The sequence below is a fragment of the Patella vulgata genome, chromosome 9 (assembly GCF_932274485.2).
Source record: "Patella vulgata chromosome 9, xgPatVulg1.2, whole genome shotgun sequence".
NCBI classification, from domain to species: domain Eukaryota; kingdom Metazoa; phylum Mollusca; class Gastropoda; family Patellidae; genus Patella; species Patella vulgata.
In genome coordinates this window covers 5219535-5236794 of record NC_065887.2, presented here as the reverse complement: position 1 = coordinate 5236794, position 17260 = coordinate 5219535, and the positions used below count along the sequence as shown (strand labels likewise).

Below are 17260 nucleotides of genomic sequence, written 5' to 3'. Positions count from 1 at the left end.
CACTATTGGTAACAAAAAAAATGACAATTGAGACAACGGGGCATATGAACTTTGTTTTATACAAATCGAACAATAAATAATTAATCTAGGACTGAAAAACTGAATTAGCCAATGGGGGCCAAGGAAAATTACCGAGACAAAAAATTTTCACATTTTTGCCCAAGTCAGAGGACTCGTTATATTTGTGTAAAACACGATTAAAAAATATTCATAAATAAAAAAGTTTTTTGTAAAAATATAAATTTTCTAAATTTAGCGCCTAATATCTGCGAAGATTTGCCGAAAATCAAAAATCAAAAGTAGCGTAGCTATGTGCCCCGTCTCCGGCTATGCCAAAATGCATCGAAAGTTAAAATCCAATGATTATTGTTAAAATTACTGCAATATTTCTAAAAACGATAGCTTCGGTGATTTCGGACATTTCGCATTGTCGCAGAACGTTCAAAATAGCTTTATCCTCTAAGTCACACCCACTTTTCCGATAAAACCGAAGAAATCGTAACGATCCGACAATCAGTTGCTGAGATCTACTCAAAACAAAAGAAGAATAATAATAATAAGAATAATAATTTTAACAAAAACAATAGTGTTTCACACAAGCTACGCAGTGTGAAACCCTAATAATTTTAACAAAAACAATAGTGTTTCACACAAGCTACGCAGTGTGAAACCCTAATTATTACAATTAATACAAGCAAATAGTCTTATTGCTCTGATTAAAATACAGATCTATATTTCGTTTCGTTATTTTTTATACTTTCGATGGCCAACACAAAAGCGGTATGGCCTATACTACATAAAGACCAATCTGTTTCACAGAGAATTACGAGTCTCGTATAATATCTCTGTCATAGATGACTGCCTTAACACGTGCTGTCACAGCACGCGGTGTGAATCATTGGCTGAATGGCGCGTGCATTGTTTACATAAGACATAACTGCTTCGGAGAGAATGCTGCATTTTAGTCAATTTAATACCCATTTACACTAAATCGGAAATAATTTTTACCTACAAATACGTCAAACGCCTTTAATTATTTTTCCAATATATACAAAAAATGTTTTAGAATTTAATTTGTCGCAGGAAAAAAGTTAATATTTCTAGCTCATTAAGCCGCATCAATGTCATCCTTATCAGTGATTGTCGCGGCCAAGCAAATATTCACTGCGGATCAGTGTGCATAAAGACAAGTAAAACAACATTTTAAACTATAAAAAACGAAACGAAATAGGATCTGTGTTTTAATCAGATTGATAGCCAGGGACCTGTTTCACGAAATTTTAACTAAGATAAAATCCAAATTTTAGTAATTCGATTGGATAATATTAGATTGATTTTAGTGCTTAGCCAATCGAAACTGATTTATCTACTAAAATTTGGATTTTATCTTTAGTTAAGATTTCGAGAAACAGGGCCCAGAATATAGCATCAGTAGGCTACCTCGCTATCATCAGGTGTTACTAATTCCGTATCACCCCCCTGATATACTGGGTAGTTTTGATACCAAATGATGATGAACAATATTTATGTTTAAAAGTAAATACGAATTATATAAGGCATATTGTACACTGTCGCGTGATATAAATAGGCCTAAATATTAAAATAAACACAACAACACACTTGAATGAAATGATGTTTTGAGAGAGAAGGGAGCAGCAGGGGGTGCTGAGATACCCATGATATTACACTAAGGTTTAATTCATTTAGGTTTTTTTTTTATTTGTACACTGATTAAAATTAAGATACATTATGTAAGAGTCAAATCTCCGAAATGCTGGTCTTTATTTGAAAATTTAACGGTAAAATGGATAACCGAGACTAAGTCTCGTTTGTCGAGTACCGTTGCTACGATAAACGGCAATCTATGCCACATCTTCCAACACAACACTCATAACTTGGGTCAGAAAAAAACCCAACTTCAATTAAACATACATTATGCAAGAGCTAAATCTGTCTATTGCAGGTCTTTCTTTAGGCCTGAAATGTTTTCTAAAGTATTAATTAACTTATCCAGACCATAATCAACTCTAGATGGCATCGCTAGCCTGCGATCTTAAGTGGATTGTGATTCGATTTACTGCATAACTTTCCTTCTCGATTAAACGATTAAATGGATAATCGAAACTACGCTGTTTAACGTACTGTTTTCAGCAAATTGCCTATACATTTTCTAGTTTTTTAATTATTATAGTGAGAACTGCCAACTCGTTATCGAATCTCCCATAATGTAACTAGTATTGGAAGAACTGCCTAATGCATCTTCACGATATCTGCCTTTCTTTAAAGTGAAAATATATTTTCATGTGTTCAACAACCTTCCAGATGGTTTCATGAAAGAGAGAGAAATTGGGTTTAAGGTCCACTCGAAATAAACAAAGTCATTTCAGGACTAACATATGGTACAATTTATTCAAATAATTTGCTTGCACATGCCGGGGAAAAAACCCCCGAAGATTTTGGCAGGTGATCGTATTCTTGGTCACGTACAAGCTTGGAATCGAAACCCACGCCAATTGACTCAATGACAGGACATATCTGCTCCATCCCTGCAGTTAGAAGGAAATATACATGTTTATATGGGGTTTTGTTATTCGTGTGACTTAATTCAATGATCAATCTGGGGGGGGGGGGGGTGAATGGCCGAATGGTTAGCACGCGCGCGCTGTATCATACGGTCTGCCATTGAGTCAACTGGAGGGGTTTCAATTCCCCGGTTGTACGTGGTAAGGAGTAGGGTCGCCTGTCCAACCTCGTGGGTTTTCTCCGGGTCCTCCGGTTTCCTCCCACTGTTAAAGACCCCTACGTGCAAGCGAATTATAGAAATAAAATTGAACCATGTGTTAGTCCTGAAATGACCTAGTTTGTGTCGAGTGGACGTTAAACCTCATTTCTCTCCCTCAATGATCAATCTGATTAAAACACCGATCCAATTTCGTTTCGTTTTTATAGTTCAAAATTTCGATTTTACTTGTCTTTAGTGTAGGCCATCGAAAGTATAAAAAACAAAACGAAATATAGTTCTATATTTTAATTAGATTGTTCAATGATAAAGATTAGAATAATCATTATACCCACCCCTGAATTAACCAAGTAAAAAAAACAAAACGCAAAACATGCATATGCTTAGGGCACCAGGACAAAGGCGGAGTGGGGTGCATCAAAGTTCCATTTCCATTGCCTGATTTACCATGGTGCAAATCGTGCAGCAATCCCCATAACAAGCAATGTGTGAACATGTAATAGATGAACTTAATGGTAAAATACACTGAATAATTTAACCATTTCAAAATATATAAATAAAATTTGTAAGGGTTAGTGTTGTTCATTTTGATATACACTTCAATACGATGGGCAATGGAGGAATCATAAACTTTTTAATGTTATTCTGGCCTAGAATAAAGCTGATCATCTAAACACAAATAAACAAGAATAATATAATTAATACCCCAGAGTTAATGGAAGCAATTTGATTTAAATCAGTTCAGTTGGTATAAACTGACCTTAAGATCATTTAGAGAGCTGATCACCCTTATTTACTCTATCTGAAGTCGACCTGCAGACATTTGGGTACCTTGTTTCACTCAGGTTGGGTACCCTATTTCAGGTGGGTTACCCTATTTCAGGTTGGAAACCCCATTGCAGTTGGGTACCCTATTTCAGGTTGTGTGACTTATTTCAGGTTGTGTGCTCTATTTTCAGGCAGCTATAATTAATGCATGATGTTCTAAAAGACATTGTTTTACCACAAATCTAATTACAAACCGCCAATTTAATGGACCTTTAGTCATAGTTCTAGAGGGGTTGAATTGACAAATTTATATCCATATCTCATTCAATATACATCTTGGTGTGGATGGGAAATTGATATAAAATAGAACAGTTTGTTTAAAGTTACAATTTTATATTTTCTAAGAAAGTCAAAACATAATTATTTCTATGTCTTTTGCTCAATAGGTTGTCAACTCACTATTATAGGATCATAGGTTATCTTTCTCACACTTAAAAATCTTCACAGTGGAAATAATAACACAATTACCTCCCTTGTTTTCCTATTCCCCACCATGGAATAGCTAACTTCAAACGTTTGAATTTGAAGTTGAAAATGATATTTTTGAAAATTTCTCAACTGGCAATAGTGAATTATAGTATTAATAGGATTATTCTTTGACAAGGTAGGACTGTTTATAGATACCATCTATTTTAGGGCTTTATTTTAATACATTTTAAAAATATAACTTAAAAATATGAAATTGTAACTTTAAATAAAGATCATCCAAAGTCACTTCATGGATTAAGCAAAGTTATATTTTGTAAACTATATGGTAGTATATGTAGAAATCATTCACAGTAGTGGTACATGCCATGCTCATGGTAGGGTATGCTCACTCTTTCCATAACACCTGGTTTAATTTTAATTATAGGTATTTTTTCTAATATAGGTCAATCCTAGTCCAGTTCGAGTCTATACAATCTATAAATTAAATGGCATAACTCTTTCTAAAAAAACAGAGAGAGAAAGAGAGAGAGAAATGGGGTTTAACCTCCACTTGACACAATTAGGTCATTTTGGGACTAAGATGGTTCAATTTTATTTCAATAATTTGCTTGAGCGTAGTTGTCTTTATATAGCAGTGGGAGGAAACCGAAGGATCCGAAGAAAACCCACGAGGTTGGACAGGCGACCCTACTCCTTGTCACGACAACCAGGGAATCGATATAAAACAGGGCTTCATCTAAATGATAATGATGTCATGTTATATTTTGCCAGTTGTGTAAAATTTAGATAAATAGCTCACTATTCTTGCTATAGTTCAAAAATAGACAATGAAAAATGAAGATATTGAATGTTTCAGTCAAGTTACTTTATTGCGCAAAGTTATGAGTTGTTGAAGTTTTGACAAAATGTAGCATAGATTATCTATTTTATCATGAAAAACTCGTAAATGGCCATGGTGTTCTAATCTACTTAAAATCTGAGCCAAGCCTTGGCTCAGAGAGTTGATTATGGACTGTCATGTTAATAAACATATAAATAATAACATTTGAAGCCAGAAAAAGATCCGCAATAGGCTGATTTAGCTCTTACATAATACATTTTAAATAAGAGTATTTATACTAATAACCTCACTTGAACTGTGGTATATAGCATAAATAACGGTTAGTGCTAAATGATAAGGCCAGTTCAATTTTTCATCATATGTCACGAGATGTAAACAGGGCTAGCACTAATCCCAACCCTAACCCTGGACATAGCCCAAATGCTTACCCTAACCCAAACCTACAATCTCGCCCAAAATCACGTTCCCTAACCTTATTTACATCTCAGCGACCTTGACAAAAATTGAGCTGGCCTTAAGAAATAGATTTAGCCATAAATAACTGAATATAATATTGGTCATGCAAACAGAAGTATTTTACATTATAACATGAACACTGACAGGAAATGAATATATTAATGCTGAGGCAGGTATTATTTGATTCTAGTTGATAACCTACAATCTCTTATTCTATAAAGTGGTACTTTATATACTTGAATCAATTCTTGGTGGCAATTTGACAAAATATTAGATTAACTTGTTAATAAATGGTGGCTCAAAAGTTTGAATAACTGGAAAACCAATAAATGGGAAAACAGCCGAATTGGTTCATTTCCTTCTGTAAATAATGATATAGGCCACTGAGAATGGAATTTCTATTAAAAATTTGGCCTTCAGTTTTTCTGGGAAATTTTTTTAAAAACAACACAAAGCATTTAGTTTTTCTTCTCAAAAGTTTTTAGTTCTACATTTTTAAGTTTTAAAATTTAAACAAAACATTTGCACATGTGAATTGAGTGAGTTATTTATTTATAAAGACCATGAATAACTAAGAGGTTTGGTCATTGGTATATTTTTTGAAAGAAGGCTGAGGAAGTGTAACTAGGGTTTATATATATAAGGGATCAGTACCATATTGTTGTATTTACAAATAATATTACTCAAAACTAATCTAACACGAACTAAATACAGGCTGGTTGAGCAACATAATGCTTTTAATTCTAAGAGAATATTATCATATAAAATATAATATAATTATGTACATTTACACATAGCTACAGGATATACTGGCAACCTTTATTATACCTGATATTGTATATATTTTATTATCTCCCTTGATTAAACTAAAACATTGACTATGGTATACAGAATATACTGGACATTGTTTATTATCTCCCTTGTCTAGACTAAAATACTGACTATACTAAACATACGGGACATTTTTATTATTCCTGATATTTTATATTTATTATCTCCCTTGTCTAAACTATGGACTACTCAAGTTCAAGTTCAAGAATTGAATTATCTCAATCCCAAAACTGCAGACAATCATAAAAAAAAAAAAAAAAAATCTCAACCCGTCATGACAGTTGATAACTAAAGATTCAACTCACACCACTTCCGTTGGCGGAACTGAGAGAACTGTGATGGGACTGAATTACGAATCATTTGATTACAATTCCGTCGATTCGGAACTTTCTGGATAAACAATCGAGCACCCCCTATAACACTGACTATACTTGACACTTTCATAAAACTTGAAATTCTATATAATATATTATACCTTGTCTAACCTCTTATCTTCAATTTTTTATAATTTTATAGACCAAGGGAGGTAATCATGTGTTTTGTGAAATGAGTTGGAAATGTAAAGCACTTGCGATCTTAATCTCCAACTTCGTTTCTTGTCTAATTCTTGTACAATATTACACATTAAACAATAACTTCATTATTATACAACCCTTTCAACTATCAATAAACCGTTCGGACTAATCAAGGCAACTGCAGCGTTTCAACAACAAATGAAACTACGTCTTCTGAAGAGCTCTATCAAAAGGATGTTATCCGCCCCTCCCCCATCTTCTAGAAGTTGCTCAACGACTAATGCAACTACTACTACTTTTCCTCTTGCACCAGGATTGGGATTTTTTTGGCTTCATAATATAAAATCATACAATAATACTAGGGTAGGTATGATGGGTACCGGATGAATTATAAAGCTAAGACATCGCTTTTTTTTTTTTTATATTTCGCGAGTACGACATATAGAGAAGAAATGGGTGAGTTGTCTACTGTTTTTTTTTTTTTAAATTTTTTGTATAAAAAGGAAAGTCTGCTTCTATTAAGTTTTAACAACCATTTTAAAAATAAATGATTAATTAACAAGTATCCGACACATCAGTTCAAGTTAACAAGTATAGCCTATAGGTGTCATTGACTTAACCTGTGTTAAATGATTAATTAACACATCAGTTCAAGTTAACAAGCATAGGTTTGGTGTCATTGACCTAACCTGTGTTAAATGATTAATTAACACATCAGATCAAGTTAACAAGCATAGGTGTCATTGACCTAACCTGTGTTAAATGATTAATTAACACATCAGATCAAGTTAACAAGTAAAGGCTTGGCGGTATTAACTTAACCTGTGTTAAACAATTAATTAACACATCAGATAAAGTTAACAAGTATAGGTTTGGCGTTATTAACTTAACCCGTGTTAAACGATTAATTAATGAGTATCGGACACATTAGTTCAAATGAACAAGTATAGGTTTGACCTAATTTTTTTGACCTAATTGACTTAACCATTTCATTATAACAAATCAAAATATTCTTGAAAAACTTAGAATGTTGAGTGATACGTTAAAAAATCAAACATTTTCGTCAAAAAATAAAAAGAGAAAGAAAAGAAGCAGACTGTCTTTTCGTTTTTTTTTTTTTTAAGTAAATTGATTTATCAGTAGACCAGCCCATTATAGAACACATTTGTATATATCAGCGTGCATATTAAATGGTTGTCTATTGACGATGGAGATATCTGCGTTATTATATATATATATATACATGGTATTTGCCATAAGTCAAAAAAGAATAAATTATCAGCTTTTATAATATAAAGCTACATCAACAAACAATTGCATACATTTAATATAACAAGAAAGACATTAAAAAAAAATACACAGAAAAAAAATCCCTTTAAAATGGTTCTTTAAAATAAAAATATTTTGCACTTGTAATATTGAACCACCATCTTCATTGTAATTTGAAATAAGAATTATTTTGATTCACTGACAGTATTTGTGTCCACTGATAGTTAGAGAAAGATTCCAGCAGATAACAAGTCAATCATATCAACAAATATTTTTAATTTAGGAATAATACTCTGAAATTTCATCAATCCACCAAAGATTTTTTTTTTTTTTTCATAGACGTTAAAACTGAAAAGCACCGATTCATTTTATAATTTGTTTCATAAAAAAAAATATAACAATTCCTATCCTAAAATGTTTGACGCAGGAGTCAGTATATAAAAAAAAAAACGTCTTCACACTGAAAAAGTTGGATATTTCAACCTTTTTCCAGATTCTAATCTTCATTTCTCCAAATTCTGCCACATCAGAAACATCTTCCAAAAGCTACATATATATGATGTTATAACAAAAACTGATTAGTCACTGTGATGTCATCACAGAAAATCGTGACATCATCAAATGTGATGAGCACAAAAACAGATTAGTCATCACTTTATGCTGTATAATATACAGCCATTATTACATATATAATGTTCATAGTTTGAATGATAAACACCTCTCATTGCACGATGTAGAAAAAGAAAATGGTTGAAGCCTATTATGATGTAATGATGTCCTTCCATTACAAAATAACGCATTTCGTCTTCTTACGATCTTTGTTTTTTCGCTGTTTGCCGTTATTCTGTTTACTAGCGTCCATTTTACGGGACCGAATTTCACGCATTAAATCAAAGAAAACCTGAAATAGAAAAAAAAAACCCACAATAAATAGTTTTACAAAAACTATAAATAGAAATTACTTTATGACCCAACACACGGAATTATTTGATAATAAAACCATGGCAACGAGCATGTTAACAGTAGGTACAGGAGGACCTCACCACAAGACAAACCCTAGGACAAGACATTCAGACATTGAAAATAATGAATATCAAACAGACATATCAAGAGAATATATCCAGAGTGGGGTGGCCGATGGGGGCAGCCGTAAGCATCCATTGCACTGTACAGTCCCCGGCCAACATGTATAATGAACCGGCTTCACTCAAAATGAAGACAAACTAAGAATAATGGAAACAATTGACAAAAAAAAAGGCGAAATATTTCCCAAATGTCTTATAATAGTCTACTGATTTAACAAAATCTTGTTTTGAACTTTTTAAAACTTACCGAAGAAAACTGATGAAAAACTAAATCTACAACTATAATAATTTAAAGAGGGGTTGCCAAGCAACAAAACATACACCCACCAGCAGCTCAGCTGTTTAAAGCTGTTACGCCTTTTAATATTTTAAACAAATTTCTGCAGCAAGTTCGGAAAAATAAATTTGAAAAACTTTGATTTTAAGGGCAGGGGAAGTAACTAGCAAAATAATTAAAGGCAACTCTGAATTGGATAATTTTGATGGCCGAATGGTTAGCACATGCGTGCTGTATCATAAGGTCTGGCATTGAGTCAACTGGTGTGGTTTCGATGCCTCGGTTGCAAGTGACAAGGAGTAGGGTCGCCTGTCCAACCTTGTGGGTTTTCTCCGGGTCCTCTGGTTTCCTCCCACTGCTTAAGTCCCCTACGGGCAAGCGAATTATAGAAATAAAATTGAACCATGAGTTAGTCCGGAAATAACCTAGTTTGTGTCAAGTGGACGTTAAATAAACCCTATTTCTCTCTCTCTTTTTACATGCATGCCAATGTGTACACTGGACCTCGGTTTTTTTTTCATCCCATCCAAACGACTATTCAATGGTAAGAGCCATAGCTCTACAAATCATTGATGCATAGCTCAGACTCCTTGTCAATAACAACTGTAGACAAAAACACTTCGCTAATAAACTGACCTGTATAGTGACAAATAGATGGATGAATGAACAAACCTTGGAGAGAGAGAGAGAAATGGGGTTTATCGTCCACTTAACACAAACTAGGTCATTTTGGGACTAACATATGGTTTAATTTTATTTCAATAATTCGCTTGCGCGTAGGGGTCTTTAGCAGTGGGAGGAAACCGGAGGACCCGGAGAAAACCCACGAGGCAAACCTTGGAGATGACAATATATAATTATTTGTGACCTGTGACAGAAAAATGAGTTGGCGGTTTCAAGTCATTGTTTACGATAATAATTAGGGATAGGCTTAAAAAAAAAAAAAAAAAAAAAAAAGAAATATTTAAATCTAAACATTTACCTTTTGTGTTATAACATTGAAAATATATTTTTAACACTAAACCTATATTAACTTTAGCCTTTTCAAAGCCATCAAAGGCCACAACTCTACCAGTAATTATCGGAAACGGTTGAAAATCAATACGATTCTTTGTCTCATGACCTTATAAACTTTGTATAAATTTAAAGTTAAAAGGATATTAACTTTAGTCTGTAGAGCATACCGAAGCAATTGTGGACACTGGATGAACGGACGAGCAAGGACGACGACAATATACGACCATATTTCAATTCTTGTGACTTCTGACTCGTTATGGTATCATGGGTGTAAATAAAATACATCATGTAAAAACATTAAATAAAAAAATAACTTTAAACACTATATAAAAAAAAAATGTTTTAGATGTAAAACAATATTACTCTTTACATTTCAAAATTAATAGGCCATGTCGTTATTCACATAAAAAGAGCAAATATTGCAAAAGAGCTGGTTTTATTATTTGTGTGAGGGATATACATGTACACATATTGAAACAAAGTAGGTTTTAATTTATTTGTGTGAGGGATATACATAGTGAAATAGAGCTGGTTTAATTTGTGTGAGGGATATACACATTTGTGCATTACACATTTGTGCATTATCTCATGAGAGATTTGATATACATTGTATACATGTTTTGGGGTGGGATATATACCAGTTGTGTAATATCTGCAGGAGGGTCTTGAGGGTGGGATATATACAAGTTGTGTAATATCTGCAGGAGGGTCTTGAGGGTGGGATATAATATCTGCAGGAGGGATTGGGTGGGATATATCTATCTGTGTATTATAGACATGGGTTTTTTGGGATACATGTACATGTATTAGGGGTGATGATTTTCCGTGATCGCGGAAAAAACGCGGAAATCGCGGAATTGTCCACTCAAAACGGAATTTGAAATCTCACACGGAAAAAGACGGAAAAGCCGATATTTGCTGATACTAAACACAAACTCAAAATAATTTTGCAGTTATCCAAGTATTTTATCTTTTTATTCATAAAAATCGGAAATATTGAATGATATCGCGTGGTTTTGTTACTGTCTATTTTAGTATTTCGCTACTTTCATTTCATCATTTAGGAATCATAATTTTAATCGAAACGAAAACCCGTCTTTCATGTATCCCATTATAAAATTACTCTGTAGTTTAACTTGAATTAAACATTGTAATGTATATATATGTCTTTAAAAAAACTTCTGTCACTTCATAAAAGTAAAAATCGTTTCATTTACTTCTTATTTTACTGCCGGGCTCGTGACTCGTGTTTATCCGCATTAACCACGTGACATCAGAAATATACCGTAGCCTTGTGAATCCAGCCCTTATTCTCGAAGAAACGGTAGTAACTACGAAGATGTCTGGATAAATCGCGACTACACCTAGCAGCTGAGAAACATGACTTCGTCTGCTAAAAAGATGAAACGAGCTCACAAGATGTAATTTTCTGTTATTTAATTCGGGAAACAGGTTTAAAGAATAACTAGTCATTGAACATTACAAGTCATTCACAATTCAACATTTGTTATCATTGGTTTAAAATGATCCGTTTTGTAATAAAAGGCATTTTAAGATGTTTTATTCATTTATTCATAAAATAACATTTTATCTCGAAAAAACGGAATATGGTCAGCTCTGAAACGGAAAATAACGGAATTAAAAATACTTAAAACGGAATTTGCTATTTTCTGAAACGGAAAATCATCACCCCTAATGTATATACATATACAGGATACATGTTGTGTAATATTGGCATGTAGGTGTGGGATATATATATATATATATATATCTGTTTATTACAGATATGTAGGTGTGGGATATACATGTGTAATATTGGCATGTAGGTGTGGGATATACATCTGTTTATTACAGACATGTAGGTGTGGGATATAACAACTGTGTAATATCTGACAACTGTGAAAAACAGAATGATTGTATTATGATTATGTGTGATAAAGTGGGGGTGTAAGGTTTATTTATTGATATGGTAGATAAATACAGATTGTGCTATTGCAGGGAATTTTGTTTGATGTTAATAAAGGGTAAATGTTGAACCTAGATAATGGTACTATATTCGTAGCATTTTCGTGAACTTTTGAGAGTTTTAAAATCTACATTTTGTTAGCAATTACAGTGCAATGTCTCATCACTAAATGATCAAAGGACCTGAAAATTTGCAACAGTTCTGACGAGTGTGGGAATACCCCAGACATGGGTACAAAAGAAAAAATTCTATATCTATATCAAAAGTGGGCAGATATATATGTACATCGAAAGTTATATATTTTCTTCCAAATTATTTATGAATTTTTTAAAAATATCATACATAAGGTATAATATAAGAAAACTTTATGGTGTTCAACTGTGCATTAAGGGAAAACAGGTTAGTGCACATATACTTTATTACTGAGCGAATAATAATAATAATCTGAATGCAGCGAAGTGTCGAGTTTAAATGTGCAGGAATCATCACATGTATAAATATACGTAAATATGATACATGTATATACTATATAATATTACACAAGTGACATAAATTAAATTTATTTATTATCTTCAATTCATGAAGCTATCTTAGATACAGGCCAGTATTAAAAAAACTTCAATTCATGAAGCTATCTTAGATATAGGCCAGTATTAAAAAAAAAGGAAACATTAATCTTCTATGAAATTTATGTTAACATTTCTATTAAAACCTTAGAATATCTGAACCGCACAGAATATCAACAAATAATCATGAAAACATATAATCTACGAGAAACACACAAATAGTACTTTATAATCAGCATAACTATCTAGCTACACGTTAAAGAAATGGGGGTCCTTTAAATTGTGAATCATATCATCTTTATTGTGTGGGCCTTTTACATGTATCATGTTTATTGAGTGGGCCTTTTTACACATATCATGTTTATTGCTTGGGCCTTTTTACACATATCATAATTATTGAGTGGGCCTTTAAATCGAGAATCATGTATATTGCGGGGGGGCTTTTAAACATATGTATATTGAGTGGGCCTTTAAATCGAGACTCATACGTTTAATGTGTGGGCCTTTTACACATATGTTTATTGTGTGGGCCTTTTTACACATATCATGTTTATTGAGTGGGCCTTTAAATTGAGAATCATATGTTTATTGCATGGGCCTTTTACACATATCATGTTTATTACTTGGGCCTATTACACATATGCTTATTGCATGGGCCTTTAAGTTGTACATCATGTTCATTACGTGGGCCTTTTTACACGTATATTTATTGCTTGGGCCTTTTACACAAATCATGTTTATTGTATGGGCCTTTAAATCAAGAATCCTGTTTATTGAGATGTATTTATATCTAAATTAATAATAATATGTATTTTCACCAGTTTATAAAACGGTGCATTTTTTCTTGGATTTTTTTTGTTTATCGGGTTTGGCGTCTGATTGATCACTCTGTTTTGGATCTGATGGAGGTTGTGGCAGATATTTTGACTGACGACGAGATTTTGTACGAGGTTTACCCACTTTATAAAGTTTCATCAATTTCAGCAGATCAAAAAATATCTGAAATATTACAGAAAGTTGAAGTGAGAGTATGTAATGTACATATAATTTATACCGGACACTTATTAATGAAGTGAAATGATTTTTAACATCCTACTATTCTGAAACTCACCAAGCTAATTAAGACATGAATACACCAGGCAGTGTGTGCTGTGAGAATATGTAAATTATATCCTATATTTATACTACATGTACTGAATATGTAAATTATACCCTGCATCTATACTATTGAATATGTAAATTATACCCTATGCTATATACTACTGAGTATGTAAATTATACCCTATAGTATATACTATTGTACACCCTTATATATACTATTGAATATGTATATTGTAGATCCTATATACTATTGAATATGTAAATACATGATATAGAAATTTCTGTATTTGCAACAGTCTGAATAAAGCTTATTTTCCACAACCTTACTCAGATATTCCGTTTTTTAGAGCCAAGTAATCGTAAACACAGGTATTATTTTTTTGGCCTGAATGAAATAAAACCAGGTGTTGAAAAAAAAATCTAAATGTGGTTGATACAAGGAGGTGAGAGAAGTAATAACTATTTTATACACGTACAGTGTATGTTTCGTGCCATTTTCTAAACACAACTGTTTCCTCTTGTCAATTCTAACATAAAAACACGACTGTTGCTTGGTTTGTTTTTTTTAAACATTAAATCGAGTATAGAATATTGGTCCATAACTATTCCAGAATCATTTGAAAGAAAAATATTAATGTGAGCTTCCATCATCATCACCCAAACCAAATACATCTGATACAAATTATTGTTAACAAGACTACTAAAAACATTTTCTAATTCCAAGATAAAAATCGTACTATATATACTTTTAATCCATTACTACCCATCATTATAAACAGGTTGTTTTTTTATAAGAAAGAAACATGGACGTTTTAATGATTGGCCTACAACTAGTTTAAGTTAAGTATAGGATGTAATTACTAGTGAAAGATCAGACCCAAAGTTCACAAAATATTCACATACTTAAGTTTCGTTGTTTTAATGTATTAAATACATCAATAAGGAACGGTGTGCAAAGTTTTGTGTTTCTGGATCAAAGTGATTGAAAGTTCAGTAAATTCTTAACCTTAAGTCTGAGAATGTTTTGTGAATTTGGAGCCTAATCTCGTATTACACACACTGACTGGGATACACAGAGAGATGTGCTTATAATATTAACAGGTGTAGATATCTCCCCCTCCTCTACTTCTATTATCTATATCACTCCCCCTCCTCTACTTATAATTACTTATATTTTAAACACCACACAAAAATACAACAATATAATAAGGTATAGGGTGTATGGCAGCTCCATTCTAGTACCGTACATAGATTTATATCAAATACAACAATAATTAGCTAAAGGGTGTATGGCTCTTTCATTTGGGACCTTAAAATAGACGTTAAAAGCGTGAATGAAATGGGAGAGAGAGAGAGAGAGAGAGAGAAATGGGGTTTACCGTCCACTCAACACAAACTAGGTCATTTCGGGACTAACATACGGTTCAATTAGTTATTTCAATAATTAGCTTGTGTGTAGGGGTCTGTAGCAGTGGGAGGAAACCGGAGGACCCGGGGAAAACCCACGAGGTTGGACAGGCGACCATACTCCTTGTCACGTACAACCATGTCAATTCGAAATGAAATGGGAGTTAACTGTTTAAACTAACCCAGTAGCAAAGTACATACCGGCACATTAGTGAAATATGAATGCATATAGACTGATATATATAATTAAAGATCCATTATATAAGATTTAGATAAAGAGTTGACCAATCTTGCTATAATAGCTAAAAAATAGGAAAATTTCATTCAAATTACTTTATTCTGAGCCAAGTTATCACTGTTTGTAATTTTGACAAGATGTGTGCATAGTGGTAAGCAGGGCACTAGTATATTGGGAGACTTAACCTAGCTTTCCCATTTTTAATTTAGATTTTCAAATGGCGAACCGTTCTTATTTAGTTAAAATCTTGCGTCTTTCCGATGCCATCGAGAGTTGATTATGTTTTGGTTTTGTTAATAAATGTCTAATTAATAGTTTATATAACATTTCAGGCCTAAAGAAAGATCAGCAATAGGCAGATTTAGATCTTGCATAATGTATGTTTAATGAGTAGATAGTGAAATATACTTGTTGATAAGAGAGAGAGAGAGAAATGGGGTTTAACATCCACTCGACACAAACTAGGTCATTTCGGGACTAACATATGGTTTAATTTCATTTTAATAATTCGCTTGCGCGTAGGGGTCTTTAGCAGTGGGAGGAAACCGTAGGACCCGGAGAAAACCCCTGAGGTTGGACTTGTTGATATGAATACACATCGACCGATATATATTTAATTCTTTTAGTATTATGGTTAATATCGAATTAGAGCTGTACGCACTTTAATCATTTCATCTTTTAAATGAGAAATTGTATCAGGTGTCTTAGAAAGATTACGTATACCCTGTCTACATGAATTAAACAGTTTTAGTTTAATTAACACTCGCGTGTGGCCAGGGGTTATTTTTACAGGATTTTGATACGATAAACAAGAACTCGAATTCAAGAATAAATATTTACTTTTATCTAGTTATATTGGTATGGTTTCACCAGAATTAATCTGATGGTAGGAGATGAAATATAGGCTTAAGAGTTTAAAGCGAGTTTTTACCCCACTCCATAAATATCATACCTCCAGGTGAACTCTCCCCCACATTCATATCTGGGTCTTAAATTCAACCTGTTTATGGTCTGATATGATGCAACATAAACTAGGCTAACCCGACTAGTTACTTTTAACGGAAAATAATCATTCAATTTGTCATGTATCTATTTGTCATGTATCTATGTGTTATTTGGTTTGCTGTATCTATGTCAGTTTTTAAATCCAATGTGAAAACTTGGTTATTTAGTCAAAATCATTAACACTCCAAAGTGAGAACATTTTCTAGCACCTAGTGCATTCCCTAGTGGATTGAATAGTTGCGCGACACAAATATTATTATTATTATATATATCTGTTATTATCAATATACACATTTCTATAGAGTACAACTGCCATATAAATGTGCCCAGGTGTGCTTTACAAAGGCATAGAGAACAAGACAATATTACACTTATATCATATGTATCTATGTAGTATGCGTTATGTATCAATGTATTATGTGATTTGATATATATCTATGTTTCATTTATGCATGTACAATTCAGTTTGATATAACTGTGTGTTATTACATGTATGTCTGATATATTTGTGCTATTCAGTCTAATACATGTATTTCTGTGTTATTCAGTTTGACATATCTATATGTTATGTATCTATGTGTTATTCAGTGTGAGTCTGATATATCTGTGTGTTATTCAGTTGGATATATCTATGTGTTTCTGCTTCTTTATTACACCATACAAACATCTACCTGTTTCTAAACTAAACC

At 32.8% G+C, this 17260-nt stretch overlaps 1 protein-coding gene across 1 annotated transcript in view; it reads right to left on the bottom strand.

The window, feature by feature from the left end:
* Positions 1-3013: 3013 nt before the first annotated feature.
* LOC126832222 (ras-related protein Ral-A) overlaps positions 3014-17260 on the bottom strand; it is a 35315-nt gene continuing 21068 nt past the window's right edge. The window contains exon 5 of the mRNA XM_050562944.2: positions 3014-8810. Within this exon, the coding sequence (XP_050418901.1) occupies positions 8694-8810 (117 nt within the window). The 3' untranslated portion in view covers positions 3014-8693. The remainder of the gene's footprint in view (positions 8811-17260) is intronic.